Consider the following 15,643-nt stretch of genomic DNA (forward strand, 5'->3'; position numbering starts at 1 on the left):
AGTTCATGTCCATGGGTCATACATGTAAGTTCTTTGGCTTTCCCATTTCCTATACTATTCTTAACCTCCCCATTTATTTTGTGCCTACTACTTGTGCTTCTTATTCCCTGTACATTGCCCTACCCTGTTCTCCTCTTTCCCCCCACCACTGATAACACTCCATGTGATGTCCGTATTTGTGATTCTTTTCCTGTTCTACTTGTTCGCTTAGTTCTGGTTTTTTGGATTTTTAGGTTCAGTTGTTGATAGTTGTGAGTTTGTTGTCATTTTACTGTTCATGGTTTTGATCTTTTTCTTAAATAAGTGCCTTTAACATTTCATATAATAAGAGCTTGATGATTATGAACTCTTTGAACTTGACCTTATCTAAGAAGCATGTTATCTGCCCTTCCATTCTAAATGAAAGCTTTGCTGGATAGAGTAATCTTGGATATATGTCCTTGCCTTTCATGACTTTGCATACTTCTTACCAGCCCCGTCTTGCCTGTAAGGACTCTTTTGAGAAATCCGCTGACAGTCTGATGGGAACTCCTTTGTAGGTAACTGTCTCCTTTTCTCTTGCTGCTTCTAAGATTCTCTACTTATTTTTAATCTTCGGTAATGTAATTATGATGTGCCTTGGTGTGTTCCTCCTTGGGTTCAACTTCTTTGGGACCCTCTGAGCTTCCTGGACTTCCTAGAAGTCTATTTCCTTCGCCATATTGGGGAAGTTCTCCTTCTTCATTATTTGTTCAAATAAATTTTCCATTTCTTGTTCTTCCTCTTATTCTGGCACCCTTCCAATGTTAAAACATTTCAAGTTGTCCCGGAGGTGCCTAAGCCTCTCCTCGGTTTTTTGAATTGTTTCTTCATTCTGTTCTGGTTGAATGCTTATTTCTTTTTTTCTGGTCCAAATCATTGATTTGAGTCCAAGTTTCCTTCCCTTCACTGCTGGTTTTTGTTATATTTTGCTTTATTTCACTGTTCATAGCCTTCACTTTTTCCTCTATTTGCAACCACACTCAACCATTTCTGTGAACACCCTGATCAGTGTTTTGAACTCTGCACCTAACAGGTTGGCTATTTGTTCATTGCTTAGTTGTTTTTCTGGAGTCTAGATCTGTTTGTTCATTTGGGACATATTTCTTTGTCTCAGTGCACCTGCTATAAGGGGCAGAGCCTTAGGTATTTGCCAGAGTGGAGCAAGCCACTTTGTTGCATTGTAGTGCTGCTATATGTGGGAGAGGTCCAAGAGGGAACAATGATGCTTGCTCTGCTCTTGTCTGGCTTTCAGTCACTTCCTCCAAAACCCAAAAGCAAATTGGGTCCTTCTGGTGCTGATTCTTGGGTGGGTGGGATTGTGTATGTTCTAAGACCCTGTGGATCTCTCCAACAAACTCTCCTGTGAGGCTCAGAGTTTTTCCCACCACCACAACCCACACAGATTTTTACAGCCAGAAGTTGTTAGGCTTTCTTTTCCCACGTTGGAACCCTTGGTTATGTGGTGTACCTCGATCCCAAGTTCTTCCTCCCAGTTTATCCACATGCAAATGTGGGACTGCCAGCTGCCATCTTGCTGCACATCCTCTCTGTCCTGGCTGCCCCTCTCCGCCCTTCCTACCAATCTGGATGAAAGTTTCTTCTTAAATCCCTTGGTTATCGGACTTCCATACCATTCGATTTTCAGGCAGTTCTGGTTGTTTTTGTTTTTAAATTTGTTGTTATCCTTCTTTTGGTTGTGTGAGGAGGCAAAGTGTATCTACCTATGCCTCCATCTTGGCCAAATGAAGAAGAATTTTTTAATGAAGTAATTTAAAATCATGATAAGAACCTAGTCAACCTAAACTAACATGATAGATTCCTATAGTCTTTCAAAAAATTAAGAAAGACTCCTTAGAAAGGCATCCTGGTTGGATGGCATTGTCCTGTATATCAAAATGTTGCAGGTTCAATCCCTGATCAAGTCCCATATAGGAGGCAACAGACAGATGTTTCTCTCTCACATCATAGTTTCTGTCTCTCTTCATCCATCCCACTTTCCCCCTCTTCTTCTCTCTCTAAAATCAATAAACATATCAAGTGAGGACAAAAAAAAAAAGAAAGACTCCATTAAAAAAATATACTTGGGCCCTGGATGGTGTGGCTCAGTGGATTAAGTGCCAACATGCAAACCAAAAGGTCACTGGTTCAATTCCCAGACAGGACACATGCCTGGGTTGTGGGCCAAGTCCCCAGTAGGGGGCATGCAAGAAGTAACCACACATTGATGTTTCTTCCTTCTCTTTCTTCCTCCTTTCCCTCTCTCTAAAAATAAATGAATAAAGTCTTTAAAAATATATATATAAATATATACATGTATATACACTCATACACACACACATACACACTTGGGGTAAGCAGTGAAAGATTAGGTATACCTTGAAGCTTTTTTTTTTTGTTCCCACATAGTACGGCATGTATATTACTAGCAGTATGTGAAATTACATGGTTATATATTTTAAAATTTTAAATATTCACTTATTTTAACATATACTTTTTAAGAATTAAAACATCAAGCCTACTATTTCACTGCTATTATTGCTTAGAAGGATGCTAAGGAAAATGCAAGTACCATATTTTGTCCTGTATAATATGTAGTTTTTTGCTCAAATTTTTGAGGGAAAAATAAGAATGTGCATTATACACTGGTAGCATTTTCATACCTATATAAATGTTTTTAATTATTTTACTTATGCCTATGAGTTAAAAGTGTAACTCCAGAAAGGAATAACAATACCCATATGCAAAATAATACCCTGGAATATAATTGGTTTTGTTTCTAAGTATAAATAAATAAATCAAATTTAAAAAATTAATAAAAAAGATTTTCTTTCTGAAAGTTTGGTCCAAAAACAGTGGGTGCACATTATATAAGGGAACTCATTATACACAGCAAAATATGTTAAATTGATTTTTAAATGTATTCATAATTATAAAATTGGTGAATGGATATGCAGTAATTATACAAGTAATATGCCAAATGTTTACAGTTTAAGAATTAGTTAACATTAAAACAGCAACTAGGCTTATCAGGGTGATCACTTTGTAAGGTATATATATATATGTGTAATCACTATGTTGTACACCTGAAACTACTATTTTTGTAATTGAAAAGTAAATTAATTTTTTTAAGTGAGGCTGACAAGACCAATAGTAAAAGCTTATCTCTATTCTACTTCTCTCATAGTCATGATAGTACAGACAAGTTTAATTTCCTTTTAAGAATCATTGTTCTAATTCATAATTAAATTTCAAGAGAAAAAATATGAGACTCATAACTTTTATTTTTATTTTTAAAATATATTTTACTGATTATGCATTACGGTTGTTCTATTTCCCCCCTTCATTCCCCTCCATCCTGCACACTCCACCACCACTCCCCCCTTTTAGTTTATGACCACGTGTCTCAAGTTCTTTAGAGTCTATATTTCCCATACTATTCTTGCCCTCCCCCCTATTTTCTACCTACCATCTATGCTACTTATTTTCTGTACCTTCTCCCCCCTTCTTCTTCTCCCACTCCCCTGTTTGCTAACCCTCCATGTGATCTTCATTTCTATGGTTCTGCTCCTGATCTAGCTGACCTCTTAGTTTGCTTCTGTTTTAGGTGTGGTTGTTAATAACTGTGAGTTTGCTGTCCTTTCACTATTCATGTTTTTTATCTTCTTTTTCTTAGATAAGTCTCTTTAACATTTCATAGAATAAGGGCTTGGTGATGATGAACTCCTTGAATTTGATCTTACCTGAGAAGCACTTTATCTGTCCTTCCATTCTAAATGAAACCTTTGCTGGATAGAGCAATCTTGGTTATAGGTCTTTGGATTTCATGACTTGGAATACTTCTTTCCAGCCCCTTCTTGCCTGTAAGGTCTCTTTTGAGAAATCAGCTGACAGTCTGATGGGAACTCCTTTGTAGGTGACTGTCCCCTTATCTCTTGCTTCTTCTAGGATTCTTTCATTTGAAATTTGGCTAACATAATGATGTTATGTTCCTTCTATGTTCCTTCCTTGGTGTGTTCCTTCTTGGGTCCCACTTCTTTGGGACTCACTGTGCTTCCTGGAAGTCTATTTCCTTTGCAGAATGAGGAAGTTCTCTTTTATTATTTGTTCAAATAAGGTTTCCGCTTGTGACTGTTCCTCTTCCCCTTCTGTTACCCCTATAATTCAGATGTTGGAGCGTTTAAAGATGTCCTGGAGGTTCCTAAGCCTCTCCTCGTTTTTTTTGCATTCTTGTTTCTTCATTGTTTTCTGTTTGGTCATTTTTTTCTTCCTTCTGGTCCACTCCATTGATTTGAGTCCCAGTTTCCTTTCCATCACTATTGGTTTCATGTGCATTTCCCTTCATTTCAATTAGTTTAGCCTTCATTTGTTCCTCTAATTTGTGACTAAAATCAACCAGTTCTGTGGGCATCCTGATCACCAGTGTTTTGAACTGTGTATCTGATAGGTTAGCTGTTTCTTGGTCACTTAGAGTTATTGGCTCCGGGGGTTTGAGTTCTTCTTGAGCCATGTTTTGGTTTGTTCGAGCCTGTTATGTATGAGGAGGGGAGCCTTAGGTGTTCACCAGGGTGGGGCCACCCAGGTTGCTGTTTTGTGATGCTGTATGTGGGGACGGGGTCAGTGAGGGAGCAATAGCGGTCCCCTTTGCTGCTTCCTGCTGCTGGAGCCTGTGTGATGTCTCACTGCTCCCTCCTTTGCCTGATTTATCTGCGCAGGAATGTGTGACTGCCAGTCAGCTGGCCACCTTGCGCCTTCACTGGGTCCACCCGTTGCTCCCCCACACCTGAGATCTGCCGTAGGCTGCCTGCGTGCCTGGGTCAGGGGATCTTTTTTGCTGGACCAGCTCCGCCCCTCTTACCGGTCTGGCTGAACGGTTCGTTGTTGTTGGTCTTCCGTATAGTTCAATTTTCTGTGGTTTGGCTGGGTGTTTGTTGCTAAAATTTTGTTGTTTTTAAACTTGGTTGTGCAAGAAGGCACAGTGTTTCCACCTACGCCTCCATCTTGGCGGAAGTCCTCAAGACTCATAACTTTTAAAACTATTACTTAAATATTAGTATATACAAAAAACATAAATATCACCCACGGCAGCCATGAAAATGTAACCTACAGATCCCCAGTTAGAGGAAATAAGAGATACTATTATAGGCCTACTCTGAGAGACAGGGGAAGGCATCTAAAGAGCTTCCCAGAGAAGAAATAAATTAATGGAATTCATCATCGCCAAACCATTATTATATGACTTATTTAAGAACCAGAAGATGATTAAAAAATGAGAGAGGAGTGTTGGGGAATGGTTGAAGAGATAAGGGGATTAAGAAGTACAAATAGGCCCTGGCTGGTATAGCTCAGTGGACTGGGTGCAGGCCTGAGAACCAAACAACCACGGTTCAATTCCCAGTTATGGCACATGCCTAGGTCACAGGCCAGTTCCCAGCCGGGGATGTACAAGAGGCAACCATACACTGATATTTCTCTCCCTCTCTCCTTCCCTTCCCCTCTAAAGATAGATCAATAAAATCTTTTTAAAAAAGTGTAAATAGGTAGTTATAGAATAGCCATAGGGATGTAAAGTACAGTATAGGAAATGGAGTAGCCAAAGAACTTATATGCGTGATCCATGGACATGGACAAAGGTGTGGGGATTGCCTGAGAGAGTTGGGGGTGTTGGGTGGAGGGGGGCAGAGGGGGAAAAATTGGGAAAATCACAATAGCATAGTCAATAAAATATAATTAAAAACAAAAAACCCTTCTTTAGGCTCTCCAGCAGTCCAGGACACATCTACCTAACCTTCCTTATTACCTCCTTCTTTCACCTGGAGTCAGACTCAAATCACAGTCTGATGGTCCGAATACCTCAGCCTCTGGAAGCTTCCTCACCCCTTCCTCTCCTAAGCATTGTTCCTAACAAATTCTTCAATGTTTTGTCTTGGTATTTGCTTCTCAGAAGACCCAAATAATCTCAATATTTCAGATAGCCCCCACTATCTGAAATTCATTATAGTTTTTTTGCTCTAATATGTCTTTTAAATAGCCAGAATGTCTTCAAAATGTTTCCTGATGCCCAAAAGTCCAGAGTTAAAGTTTATACCACTACAGAATGAATGGTGATAGTTTCACTGCATAATTTGCTAAACAACTTTTTCTAAAACTTAAAAGTAGCTTCCAATGAAAGAAAAAGAAAAAAAAACATCCCATTTTGAAATGAATGGAGTAAAAAAGAAAATTGGTCTTACATTCTCTGGTAAATATTTGGCAATGGCACTGTGTGGCATGGGTCCAATACAAAGCAAGTGAATAATTTCTCTCATTGTGACCTCTTCTTTGGTCACATTCCCCACTCCAGGTACGTAACGCTCTCCTAATACAAACAATGAAAAAAACAGTAAAACAATTAATTGTTTTCTATTTAAATCTCCTACCTTCTGGTGGGAGCAATTATGCACAGAACACTGCATTAAGTTAAGTCTATGAGAGAGGGACTAAAAATTATTGGACACGTTCCTAAAACTGAACAAATGTCCAGAGAAAGGAGGAAGAAAAATGAAGAAACCTAAAACACCCGTGCCTTCTCTTTCTTTTACATACACACACACACACACACACACACACACACACTCATACATTATAAACAAGGCCCCTCAATTAAATTAGTACGTGTTTCTAGTCCAGAAAACAAGGCAGATAGCATTGAATGAGCAGTGGCCATCAATGAATAACAGGTTTTCTTTTGAGATCTTCCTCAATTTTGTCTTAACTTGTTATTTAAAGAAAGAACAAAGTGAAAACTGAAAAACAAAGTAATTAAAAATGTCTTTATATATCAGGAATGATTTGTGTTGCTCAAATGCCCACATGATCAGATTTCCATTTTCCATCTTAGTAAACTACCAAATGGACAGAGAAAATAGATAAATTAATGAGAACTTCATTGATGTTAATTGCATCTAATTCCCACTGCCTCAAGATTTAGAATACCTGGCCTTGTAACACCACTATACTTTTCAATACTCTAACATCATGTGTACAAACTCCTATGGTACATAACAAAGGTTTACTATGGTTTATTACAAAGACAGTAATCCTTTGCCTAACGGACTTGATTAATTCTACGTATTTACCGAGAAAAATCACTTTCTGTTAAACAAATTTATTTCCAACAGACTCATTTCTCTTTATATTTGCAAAGCACTTTGTAATTTTCTTTCTTTCCTTTCCTTTTTTTTTAACAAAACAGTATCCCTTAGAAGTATAGCATTAGAAGGAACCATAAATATCACATCGATTACCTTCACATTTTACAAATCAGGAATTTGAGACCCAAAGAATGTAAATGGCATGCTCTTGATATTTGGTAGTAAAGTCAAGACTAGATTATCTGACTCCTAATCTGAACCTTTTTCTACTTTTAATGTTTTCTCCATTACAAAGTCAGAGATGATATACATTTTTATTTTTTTAATTTCTAAAAAATATTGACTCCTGAAATTAATAAATTTAGGTGTATAGCAAGTATTAACTAAAATTCAAATCACATAGGAGAAGAAATTCCAATAAAATATGAGTAAATACAATAAAAGGACAATAATAAAGTATAAAAATGTAAAACAGAAAAATTACAGCATAAGAGAAATGTTTTTATCAAACAGTCCAAGAACAAATAAAAAAATTCCCCTCAAGTTTTTATAACTTCATAAAGTATATTACCAACTTTAAAAATGTTTTTGCACATTTTAATTTTTCCATTTTTGTCATCAGTTGTATATGGAATATTCTGGACAGGAAGCTATACATCTCACTTAGCAATGAGGCTTACCATACTTCCAGTTGAGTTAAGGAGCTAGTCCAGCACCTAACTCTGACAAACTAGTAAAATGAGCCCATGTTTTCAGATTTAGCGAATGGCTAGAATGCTCACTAGGAACTAGTACTATAAAGCACAGTCTGCTGCAGTAAAGTAAGAAACGAGAATCAGAATGAGTATCGAGGACTTTTACTTAGCTGGTAAAATCAACAGAGACCATAACATGGGACATACAAAAGTAAAAATGTGGCCAATATTTGCATGAAGTAATCTAATACAGTGACACAATAAAATATATTTTACTTAGACTTATGTTACATTAAAATTTCATATATATAAAAAAATTTTAGTACTTAATGTATAGGTATTTTTCACCTACATTTCTATAATTATATTGAAGACATCTACAAACAAGTCAGATTTTGAAAAGTAAAAATGTAATAGCTGTGCTTTTATTAAAAAATGGGCTTCTAAACATATTTATCACATTAGTCACCTTAATAAAAATTCTACGCTATATTGGGAGAAGAGTGAAATGATAAATTATAGCTCTTATCAATGTTCTCTCTAAAAAGTAACCCATGTCCTATTTCAAAACATGCTTTAATCTTACCCACAATATAGATGAGGACTTGAAGCATTTCTTCTATTAAAGTATTATACTGTGTAATCAAATCCTATAGAATCAATAAACAATAAATTAGTTGCATAAGAACCAGAAACTTTCATACAACATACATTTCTGGATCAGACCCATGGTCCCTCCAGTCCAGTATTTTCTTTCATATCATAGCAACAGAAATTATGAGGTGAATAATTCCTTTTGGACATCTAAATTAAAACAAGGCCTGTATACCCAGCATGCAAAAGAACTTAATGACAACTGTTAAATACTATTATTGTGTTAATTATTCCCCACAGAGCTTCAACTCAACAAACTACTTCTCATCTTTAACTTTTCCTCTACTACTGGCTTCTTTCTTACCTGGGATGGTGAGGCAGTGACTTCAAATAGATACCAAACACATATGGTGAGAGTACCCTTCCCTAATACACCTCTCATTAAACACTACTATACATTAGATATTATTTTTACTAAGTATAAAACATGAATAAAAAATTAATTTTGTATTTTATATCATACTCTTTAGCCCTTAACAAGTGACTTCTTATTTGAAAGAATTAACATGATTCATAAATTCAAAGTAGTCAAGAGCTACTTGATAAGCTGGTATCAAATGTTAAAACAATGAAGATGTGACAAAACACCATGAGCAAATTATAAACTGTGAGGAGTGTAACAAATACAATAAAGGAAGAATTTCCTTACTGAATAAGAAACATTTTGAAAAACAGAAAAAGGGCAAAGGACAGGATCAGATAATTCACTACCAAAAAGGAAAGAAGAAAGGCCAATAATCATGACAACATGGTCAACCTCACAGATAAGTGCAATTTATAGCCAGTGGGCAAAATCCAGCCAAAAGCCTGTTTTGTATAGACCCAGGAGCTAGGAATGGTTTTTACAGAAAAACATATGTCATCAATTGTATGACAGAGACCACTAGTATTGAGCCTCTATAAAGTAACATGTTTACAACAACAACAAAAAATTCATTCTTTTCATTAGTGGACTTGTATTACAAACACTTGAACTCAATTATTATTATATTTTTAATTTCACTAATAAAAACTGTAGAAATTTATTTACTATTTGTTACACAAGTACCTACTACTTATTACACTCAATTTAGCTGCTTGGCCCACAAAGGTCAATTGGTATTATTGCTAAAAAGGAGGGATCAATTACTGCTTTACTAACTATAACTATATGTAATTTAAACATGCTATTTCATGGTATCATTTTTGAAATTCATATTTATTTACTACACACAGGTTTCTCTTTTTTGATTGTTACTGTTTTTCATTTTCAAAGGAAGCCCACACTTTCAGGCTGTTAGGCAGCTTATTTTTGGTGGGTGCCAAATTACATGCAGTGTGGTGTTAAAAGGTAATTCATTATTATCTAAATAGATGCTTCACACGCAACATAGGAGCACCTTAATGTGTAAAGCAAATCTTGATGAAGGGAGAACCCGACAATAATACAGTCATAATAGGAGATTTTAACACCTCATGGACATGAATGGATAGATCTTACAGGCAGAAAATCAACAAGGAAACAATGGTTTTAAATGACACACTAGATTAGAGGGGTTTAATTGATATCTTCAAAGCATTTCACCCCAAAGCACCAGAATATCCATTATGTGCAAGTACTCATGAAACATTTTCTAGAACAGAGCAGAAGTTAGAATGTAAAATAAGTCCCATTAATTTAAAAAGAGTGAAATCATATGGAGCATCTCTAACCACAATGGCATAAAACTAGAAATCAATCCCAAGAAAAAAGAGTGAAAACACACGAAGACATCGAGGCTAATAACATGTTACTACACAATGAATGGGTTAACAACTGGATCAAGAAAGAAAAGATACTTTGAAACAAATGAAAATGAGAACATAACAACACAAAATCTATGGGACACAAAGAAAGCTGTCCTAAGGGGAAATTCATAGCATTACTGGCCAACCTCAAAAAACAAAGAAAAAAAAACCTCAAATAAGCAATCTAACTTGACACTTAATAAAACTAGAAAAGGTACAAAAAGCAAAGTCCAAAGTGAGTAAAAGAAAGGAAATAATAAAGATCACAGCAGAAATAAATGAAGTAGTCTAAAAAATATGAAAGCTCAATGAAACCAAGAGCTGTTTCTTTTAGATAAAGATAAACAAGACTGACAAGCCTTTATTTATCTTATTTTTTAGAGAGAGATGAGGGAGGGAGAAGAAGAGGAAGGGAAATATTGATGTGAGATAGAAACATTCATCAGTTGCTTTCCACATGCATCCTAAAACTTGGGACTGAACAAGCACCCCAGGCATGTGCCCTGACTGGGAATTGAACCAGTGACTTTTCAGTTTGCAGGACAACACCCAACAAACTAAGCCACACTAGACGAGGAAGTTTTACAAACCTTTAACCGGACTCAAAAAGAAAAAAAAAAAAAGAGAGAAGACCCAAAGAAATAAAATTAGAAATGAAAAAGGAGAAGTAACAATCAACACCAAAAGTATAAAAAGGGCTATAAGAAAATATTATGAACTATATATGCAAATAAATTGGACAATCTGGGCAAAATGGATAAACTTCTAGAAACATACAATTTTCCAAAACTGAATCAGGATGACTCAAGAGAATCTTGACAGATTACAATTACTACAATTGAAGCAGTAATCAAAAAAGTTCCAACAAACAAAAGCCCTGGAATGGATGGCTTTGCAGGTTAATTTTACCAAACATTCCAAGAAGAACAACCATTTATCCTTTTCAAACTATTAGAAAAAATTCAAGAGGAGGAAAGACTCCAAAGCTCATTTTATGAGCATTATCCTAATCCCGAAACCAGATAAAGACACTATAGAGCACTTGATAAAATCCAGCACCCATTTAGCAAAGTGGGAAAAGCAGGAACATACCTCAATGTAATAATAAAAGCCATAATAAAAGAGGGGAACATACCTGAGTGTAATAAAAGAACATACATCAACACAATAAAGGCCATACATTATAAGCCCACTGGCAACATAATACTCAATGGACAAACACTACAAGTGGTTTCCCTTAAGATCGGGAATAAGACAGAGATGTCCACTTTAATTCTCTTATTCAACATAGTACTGGAAGTCCTAGCCACATCAACCAGACAAAAAGAAATAAAAGGCATCCAACTGGAAAGGAAGAAGTGAGACTGTCATTATGTGCATATAATATGATACTATACGGAAAGAACCCTAAAGATTCTACCAAAAAACTATTAAAACTCATTAAATGAATTCAGTAAAGTGGCAAAATACAAAATATGCAGAAATCAGTTGCATTTTTATACATCAATGACAAACTATCAGAAAGGAAAATTAAGAAAACAATCCCGTTCACAATTGCTTAAAATAAAAAATTTTTAAATATTATTGATTATGCCATTACACTTTTTCCATTTCCCCCCTTCATTCCCCTCCACCCTGCACTCCCCTGCCCCCATCATTCCCCCCATTTAGTTTATGATGTGTCTCAAGTTCTTTAGATTCTATATTTCCCATTTCCCATACTACTCTTGCCCTCCCCCCTATTTTCTACCTACCATCTATGCTACTTATTTTCTGTACCTTCTCCTCCTCCCATTCCCGTTGCTAACCCTCCATGTGATCTTCATTTCTATGTTTCTGCTCCTGATCTACTGTCCTCTTAGTTTGCTTTTGTTTTAGGTGTGGTTCTTAATAACTGTGAGTTTGCTGTCCTTTCACTGTTCATGTTTTTTTAACTTCTTTTTCTTAGGTAAGTCCCTTTAACATTTCATATAATAAGGGCTTGGTGATGATGAACTCCTTGAATTTGATCTTATCTGAGAAGCACTTTATCTGCCCTTCCATTCTAAATGAAAGCTTTGCTGGATAGAGCAATCTTGGATGTAGGTCTTTGGATTTCATGACTTGGAATACTCCTTTCCGGCCCCTTCTTGCCTGTAAGGTCTCTTTTGAGAAGTCTGCTGACAGTCTGATGGGAAGTCCTTTGTAGGTGACTGTCCCCTTAGCTCTTGCTGCTTCTAGGATTCTCTCCTTCATTTGAATCTTGGCTAATGTAATGATGATGTGCCTTGGTGTGTTCCTTCTTGGGTCCAACTTCTTTGGTACTCTCTGAGCTTCCTGGATTTCCTGGAAGTCTATTTCCAGATTGGGGAAGTCTTTGCCAGATTGGGGAAGTTCTCCTTTATTATTTGTTCAAATAAGTTTTCCACTCGTGGCTTCCCCTTTTGGTTCCCCTATAATTCAATGTTGGAGCATTTAAAAATGTCCTGTATAAGTACCGCACGCTAACCAATTGCGCCACTGGAGCTCCTAAAGATGTGCTGGAGGTTCCTAAGTCTCTCATTTTTTTTTTGAATTCTTGTTTCTTCATATTTTTCTGTTTGGTCATTTTTTTCTTCCTTCTGGTCCTCTCCCTTGATTTGAATCCCAGTTTCCTTTCCATCACTATTGGTTTCCTGTGCAATTCCCTTTACTTCAATTAGTTTAGCCTTCATATGTTCCTCTAATTTTTGACTAAAATCAACCAGTTCTGTGAGCATCCTGATCACCAGTGTTTTGAACTATGCATCTGAAAGTTTTGCTATTTCTTCATTGCTTAGAGTTATGGGCTCTGGGGCTTTGAGATCTTCTTGAGCCATTTTCGGTTTGTTCATGCCCGTTAAGTATGAGGAGCGGAGCCTTAGGTATTCACCAGGGTGGGGCCGCCCAGATTGCTGGGTTGTGATGCTGTATGTGGGAGCATGGTCAGAGCGAGGCAATAGCGGGCCCCCTTCGCTGCTTGCCCCCCACTGGGGCTTGCTTGGTCTGTCTCACTGCTCACTCCTTCGCAGGTCTATCTGCACTCGAATGTGTAACCACGTTCAGCCTGATGCCCTTAGCCCTCGCTGGGTCTACCTATCGCTCACTGGGTCCGCCCATTGCAACCTCACACCTGGGATCCTCGTGCCTGAGTACATCTGACCGAGTTTTCCTGTGCAACCCGCTCTGCCAGCTGCTGGCTTCACCCTCTTACCGGTAGGGCTGAAGAATTCGTTGTTATCAGACTCCCGAAAAGTTCAATTTTCTGTGTTTTGGCTGCGTTTTCTCAAAAGAGACCTTACAGGCAACAAGGGGCTGGAAAGAGGTATTCCAAGCCATGAAAACCAAAGACCTACAACCAAGATTACTCTACCCAGCAAAGCTTTCATTTAGAATGGAAGGGCAGATAAAGTGCTTCTCAGATAAGATCAAATTCAAGGAGTTCATCATCACCAAGCCCTTATTATATGAAATGTTAAAGGGACTTACCTAAGAAAAAGAAGTTAAAAAAACATGAACAGTGAAAGGACAGCAAACTCACAGTTATTAACAACCACACCTAAAACAAAAGCAAACTAAAAGGACAGCTAGATCAGGAGTGAACCATAGAAATGAAGATCACATGAAGGGTTAGCAACAGGGGAGTGGGAGGAGGAGAAGGGGGGAGAAGGTACAGAAAATAAGTAGCATAGACAGTAAATAGAAAATAGATGGGGGGGGCAAGAATAGTATGGGAAATATAGAATCTAAAGAACTTGAGACACATGGTCATAAACTAAAGGGGGGGTAATGGGGGGGACGCGGGGTAGGGTGGAGGGGAATGAAGGGGGGAACAACTGTAATGGCATAATCAATAAAAAAATTAATTAAAAAAAGAAAGAAAAAATGTAAGAGGAATCCAGGGAAATATCCCTAGGTAGCAGTTAATACAAGATAATAAAACTAAAAGTAGAATGCTTCCTTTCATGGGAGACATACAGCTGTTCCATGACACTCATTCATGACAGACGGAAAACTATACGTTGTAAGGCAATGTAAAGTAATCGTGTCAAGACAGCGAGTTGGTAAATAAAGACAAAATTAATAAAGGAAAAAAATAGCACATAAAAAGATCCAATTTTTGCTCGAAAAACAAACAAGAAATCAAAACTTTAAAAGTGATAATTTCTAGGAGTCAGTGTTTCGTGTGATTTTTCTCCCTTTATATATTCTAATGTTTATAGAGTAAAAAGAATATATGTATGTATGTGTAAAGTATATGTATGTATATGAAGATATATATACACATGTTAAATGTGTGGTTTTTGTTCATATAAAAAATAAAAATCTTAAATAAGATTAAAATCATTAACAATAAACTTTATTTGGAATTAAATCACTTCTCAGTTTCTGTTGCTTACCTGGTCTTTTGTGGATATGGTCTTGTTAAAAGCATGAGCAAGTTCATACCTCTGAAGCACCAGTAATAAGAACTTGTTGGGATCCATTAAAGACGCACCAATCTGTGAAAGACACCCAGCATCACAGTTCTTATGTATTAAATGGGAAAAATTTTTGTCTCCGGTAATACTGTCAGAAAAATTATAAAGTAAGTCTGCAGAAGATAATGTAGTAGATCCTTACATTTTTATGATAACCATATTTTGCCAGTGAAAAAAACTTAAGTAAATAAATAAAAAATAATTACAGTATCTTCTTTTATTACAAGGGATCTAAGAAGAAAAGTTAAGACATAAATATCAGAAGTAATTTAAATAGGTACCTGAAGCATGATTATATCTTTATCATACATTTCTTCTCTGCACTTAACATCTTGGTAATAATATACCTATAAAATAAAAGGTAGACTAGCAGCTACAATAATGATTTTATTTCAAACAGAAGTCTCAACTATTCTTAAAACTCCCTCCAAACTAGAAATTCAAGAACTCCTTAGTGTCAAAAAAAAAGTTAGCTATAACTTTGCAAGAAAATGAGGCATGAAAAAATTTCACAGTTAAAAATGCTCTATATTAGTTATTACTCTCAACATGAATAGTAAAAATATTTATTTCCCCTAAGGTTTTTTAAACTTTATTTAGTTATTTTTAGACAGAGGGAAAAGAGGAGAGAGAGAGAGAGAAACATTGATGTGTGGTTGCACTTGTGCACCCCCAACTTGGGACCTGGCCCACAACCCAAGGCATGTGCCCTGACTGGAATCGAATCAGCAACCCTTTGGCTTGCAGGCTGGCACTCAATCCACTGAGCCACACCAGCCAGGGCTCCCCTAAGTTTAAAATACCCACTTAAATAAAAGTAAACCAATTTCTACAATCAATCAGAACACCTATTTTCTCCCAAGTGGTATACTTAAATTTTCTACTTCCCCACCTCTTA

General features: G+C 36.6%; 1 protein-coding gene across 6 annotated transcripts in view; it reads right to left on the bottom strand.

The window, feature by feature from the left end:
* The window catches only part of UBR1 (ubiquitin protein ligase E3 component n-recognin 1), a 125,753-nt gene that overhangs the window by 56,048 nt on the left and 54,062 nt on the right, over positions 1–15,643 (bottom strand). For 5 of the 6 annotated variants that reach the window (XM_053665993.1, XM_053665988.1, XM_037161667.2 and 2 more), the window contains 4 exons: positions 15,027–15,092; positions 14,665–14,766; positions 8,433–8,496; positions 6,252–6,376 (listed from right to left, as the gene is read on the bottom strand). In XM_053665993.1, the coding sequence (XP_053521968.1) occupies positions 6,252–6,376; positions 8,433–8,496; positions 14,665–14,766; positions 15,027–15,092 (357 nt within the window). The remainder of the gene's footprint in view (positions 1–6,251; positions 6,377–8,432; positions 8,497–14,664; positions 14,767–15,026; positions 15,093–15,643) is intronic. The other variant, XM_037161665.2, reaches the window with a different exon arrangement.

This window comes from Artibeus jamaicensis, unplaced genomic scaffold, assembly GCF_021234435.1.
Source record: "Artibeus jamaicensis isolate MK-2021 breed Jamaican fruit bat unplaced genomic scaffold, CSHL_Jam_final contig_1132, whole genome shotgun sequence".
In the NCBI taxonomy this organism is placed as follows: domain Eukaryota; kingdom Metazoa; phylum Chordata; class Mammalia; order Chiroptera; family Phyllostomidae; genus Artibeus; species Artibeus jamaicensis.